This window comes from Rana temporaria, chromosome 6 (genome assembly GCF_905171775.1).
Source record: "Rana temporaria chromosome 6, aRanTem1.1, whole genome shotgun sequence".
In the NCBI taxonomy this organism is placed as follows: Eukaryota; Metazoa; Chordata; class Amphibia; order Anura; family Ranidae; genus Rana; species Rana temporaria.
Window position 1 is genome coordinate 127,297,196 of NC_053494.1, and position 4,920 is coordinate 127,302,115.

At 37.1% G+C, this 4,920-nt stretch overlaps 1 protein-coding gene across 1 annotated transcript; it reads right to left on the bottom strand.

Moving 5' to 3' along the window:
- Positions 1-976: 976 nt before the first annotated feature.
- LOC120943796 (gamma-crystallin-3-like) lies at positions 977-4,586 on the bottom strand. The gene is made up of 3 exons (XM_040357342.1): positions 4,497-4,586; positions 1,988-2,230; positions 977-1,390 (listed from the first exon to the last, which is right to left on the bottom strand). Exons 1-3 carry the CDS (start codon positions 4,503-4,505, stop codon positions 1,115-1,117), a joined length of 528 nt encoding a protein of 175 aa, XP_040213276.1. The 5' UTR covers positions 4,506-4,586; the 3' UTR covers positions 977-1,114.
- Positions 4,587-4,920: the final 334 nt, after the last annotated feature.

The following is a 4,920-nucleotide window of genomic DNA, read 5'->3' on the forward strand; positions in this document are numbered from 1 at the left end:
TCAGAAACACCAGCACTGGAGTAACACTTGGTGATGTGGGAAGTCCCATAAGTGCAGTTCAAGCTAGCACAAGTAGTGTCCCACAGCCATAATTTAAAGCCCATAGTGCCCTTCCTGATGCACTTGCAAATCCTGATTCCGAGTCCACAGATTATGCAGGGCTCATACTTCCCCCATTCACTGGCCAACCCAGAATTCTGGTGGAAACAGCACCCTTGGTTCTTTGGAGCTATTTTTCATGGAAGATCTGTATGGATTTATTGTGGACGCAAGCAATTTATATGAACAATGTATGGCCGCAAACCCAAATTTGCCAGACAATTCGAACGGAAACGCTTCTCGGTTTGCAAATTCAAGAAGTTTTTGGGCCTAACCCTCAACATGGGCATTAATAAAAAGACCCAATACATCATATGCCCAAGTTTTCTGCTGCTATGGCCAGGCATAGATACGAGAATACTTTGCCATTTATGCAATTCTGCGACAATGAACTCTGTCGTCCTGGGGTTGACCCTGAATATGATCGACTCCACAAAATTCAGCCCCTTGTAAATCATTTTAACCAAAACATTTTAGCCCCTAAACCCCTAACAAGTTGTCTGCGTAGACGAGTCCCTGATTCATTTTTCTGGCCATCTTGCTTTCAAACTGTTTCTCCCCAGCAATCATGCCAGAAGTACGCCGAATACATGATTCGGGAGCTCGCCCGCAAGGTCACCCCCTTGGGAGAGCACTTCCCAGAAGGGGTTATCAGAAGCGGGGAGGAGCTGAGACAGCCGCCGTGGGACCCCAGAAGAGGACATTCAGGGCCACTTTCTCTTAAGTTCTTTTTTTTTTCATCTGTCTATCTGCCCTCCTTTTAGTTGCCTTCTACTGATTTTTTAAAAAGTCCTCACCCCTAAAATTTCTTCCCACCATCAAATGTGAATGACTTAAAATATTCCTTGTTCATCTTAATAATTTTTGTGAATCCGCATTGGGGTATTTAAATGAGTTTATTTACAGTAAATCAGCAATTTTGTTTTTGCTAAAGAAATAACTAATACAAGAGTCAACTATGAATCAAGAACATTGTTCAAATGATTAATTAAACTGTTTTCAATGTAATGCTTATCTAGTGGAAATAGTGAACACGTTTGAAGGAGCCAATTTTGGGGCTTGTGGCTCCCCATTCAGAGTATCTTCTGTACTCTCCAGGTCTCAGGTAATATTGACGTCCCCTGTAGTTAGGTTCCTCATAGAACATCCAGTATCCATCTTGTATTTGGACAGAATAGATGTCATGATAGCGGAATCTTTCATAAACATTAGAACAATCTTCAGTGAATTCCATCATTTGACCTCTGAAGTCTTCTTTCTCATAAATTCGAACCCTAAATGAACCTTGATGCTGTGTTAATAAAAGACAATAGTTAACATTAAATTACATTTCCAAAAACATCATAGTATACTTTAAGTGTAAAAAAGTAGTAGAGAGTAATAGAGTAATTGACCTGTCACTAAAATTCACTTCTAATTAATCAATAAGTTGATGCCAACATTGACAAATCATCAAAAATGTGATTTCCTAACTAACAGGTTTTTAAACCCAGATAACATGATCTCGGGCTACCACCCATCAACTACAAATGTAAGTACTGTAACTAAGAAAGACTTGAGTAGACGTGTAGTGGAGGAACAGCAAACCACAAAGGAAACTGAAGCGGCATATGTAATGAGCATATACAGCTGCCTCCATGTGCATACCATTTATAAATAACGCAAACAATTAATATATTAACATCCATTTTTTTAAGCAAATTTTGGTTTAAACATTTTGATGTGAAAAGGACATAATATAATTACGGTCAGAATCTGAACTGCTAGGGTCCATAAATCGAAATAAACCATCCAAACCAATAATATGACTATGTTCTATGAGTTTGGGTATTTTTACATCTTGACAAACATTTATTAAACAAAAGCTGACAAAACTATTAAATATTACCTGGGGGCTCAGACGACAAGATTTAATGGAGTCATTGTAGCCCATCCATTGCTGAAAGTCAGGATATTCTCCCTTGTGAAGAAAATACTGGTGTCCTCTGTAGTTTGGATGTTCATAGAGGATCCAGTTTCCACTTTCTACACGGATGGAGTTGCAGCGTCTGAAGTATGAGGACAGGTCTGGACATTCAGAGTTGCACTCATAGGAGCGACCCTGAAAGTTTTTGTCCTCGTAGAAGATGATCTAGGAAATTACGTTTTTGTAAATTAGTGTCAATTTTTTTACTTTTGCAATAATCAGATCTAAACCTATGTTTTTATTTTAAACTTTTAATTTTATAAGACACAGTGGGAAAAAATTTACTAAAACTGGTGCACACAGAATCTGGTGCAGCTGTGCATAGTAACCAATCAGCTTCTAACTTTAACTTGTTCAATTAAGCTTTGATATTAAAATCTAAAAGCTGATCGGTTATAGTGCACACCTACACCAGATTTCATGTGCACTAGTTTTTGTAAATCTCCCCCAATGGCTACATGCACATTGGTGTTTTTCATGTTCCTGTTCTGCACTGCATCACACTATAGTCAGCTATAGTGTATGTATACTAAGGTGATACTACATAGAAAGTAACAAATGCACCCCCTCTGATACACTAGCAGGCATGGACATTTAAAGTGCAGGTCTATTTAAATACAGATATACTGTAAATAGATAGATACATAAATTCGCTAAAAATCCTGTATAGATTCCCCATCCCACCTAGTTTCTATTGAATCAAAAGACAGTCATCAGATACAGCTTGATACATTTTATATTGCCTGGCTTTATGCTGTGCAGGGCTATGTCCACATCTAAATCTCCTCCTGGATTTTGTGTTGCAAAGTGCAGGCACAACTACAAGATCTCTAGAGATGAATGGGAAAGCTAAGCTGGCAGTACAAAAATGCAAAAACATCTCTCAAAACCTGAACTCAGTGACACTGTAGTATAAAATATGCCCTTCCTACAAAGATGAATGCCTAACAAAGTTAGCTTGAATCATCATTCTTGATACATTGATCACCATTCTTCATACATTGTACTTTATCTATGGAGGTGTAGTGTTGTCATCCAAGGACAGGACTACACAACACCTTTCACTCTCCTGTTTTCTATAACATAGTTGATATTTTGCAGTCCACAGAAATGGTTGGGAATGTTGCTAACTAATAACACCACAGGCAGAGAGCACAAAAAGTTCCCTGCTCACAAGCTTTCTGGCGGAATCAGTAGGTAGTTTTCTCATATATTAAACAGATATAGCGATATTATTTTGTTGGTATATTAAACAGACCTAAAATGGTAGTAAAGGTTACCTCTAAATATCACTCCCCCCCCCCCACACACACACACACACCTATTCTGCATATCCTGTATAAAAAGATCAAGTATTTACCTTTTTTTATCTGTCCAGCTAGTCATGTGATTCAGCAGCTCTGGCTCCCCTGTGCAAGGGAGCGCTTGACAACGGCTGTGATATCATGAAGCACTAACATCACCCTTAGGCTCCCATGGTACAGCCATTGTTGGAAGCTGAACCTGCTGGGTCACATTACTTGTCTGAACCAGATTAAAAATAGGTAAGTGCACACAATTTATTTATACAGGGAATGCAGAATATGTAGAAGGAGGGAACATTTTTTAATAATAGTTAGCGAAAAGGCCCGTACACACGATCGGATTTTCCGACAACAATTGTAGCCCATTTTTTATCCATTTTGTCGGATAATCCAACCATCTGTATCCTCCATCGGACAATTGTTGTCGGAATTTTCAACAACAAATGTTGGATAGCATGCTCTCAAATTGTCCGATAACAAATGTGTCCCGTCAGATTATCCAGTACACAAGTCTGTTGGACTAAAATTCAAAGTACAAACACGCATGCTCCGAACCAATGCTAACCATCAGACAACATTAGCAGAAGTTGCCCAAAGGGTGGCACTAAAGAGCTGAAAAAACACGCAATTTCATGTATGTTGACTGAAAAAGTTCTGCCGCCTGTATGCAGAACAAGTTCACAGCCAACGCCTTCAGACACAAAAGACACGGATTTGTCAGATGGAAATCCAATCGTGTGTACGAGGCTTTAGAGAATTTTTTTCCACTTTAAAGGAAGCAAATAAAAAAATTATGTTGGTATCTAAGTATACTTTAAAAATAAACTGTTCATTCTCATACTGATCACAGAGTAGAATTCTGACTCAAATACTTTTGAAATTTCCAAATATTATTTTATAAAACAAATTTACTCTTTAATCTTTGTGCTGATTATATTGATATTTATTTCACTTGTTAAATAACCTTAACATTACTTAATTATTTAAAATTATGTTTTTTATCATCTACATGTTATGCATTGCTTGAGTATTAATTGTAACATGTTATTAATCTTAATTCAGCTTTAAATTCTTATTTCTAAATGTATATTCATCATCTGCTTATCATTTTATAATATAATTGTTACCTTTCCCATTTTGTATAGAATGTCGAGATCTGTTCAAGTGAACTGCTCTGCTTAGAAAGAGTGAGCCTTTTATGCTGTACCATATTTGCATGCGTTTGAAATAATGCTGATCTTTTTAGTGGATACAAATGTATAGCTATTGTATTCATTGTTATGTAAATTAGTGCTTAGTGTGTATATACTGTATGCTTAATGTCTTTCTTTGTTGGATACCTATATCCCAAAGCTTTACCTAAACAGCTATACAACATTTTTAAACAAATTCTATTTTGTAAGTGTGTGAATAGTCTCTGTTGCAGTACTGAGCATAGTCTGTTAGCAGTTTAGGGCAATAATACACAAAAAGCCTTTATGTGTTTTATTTCTAGAAAATTCAACCTGTGTTCAGATTAAACCAATGTTTAGTACCCTGTTGCTTAGACTG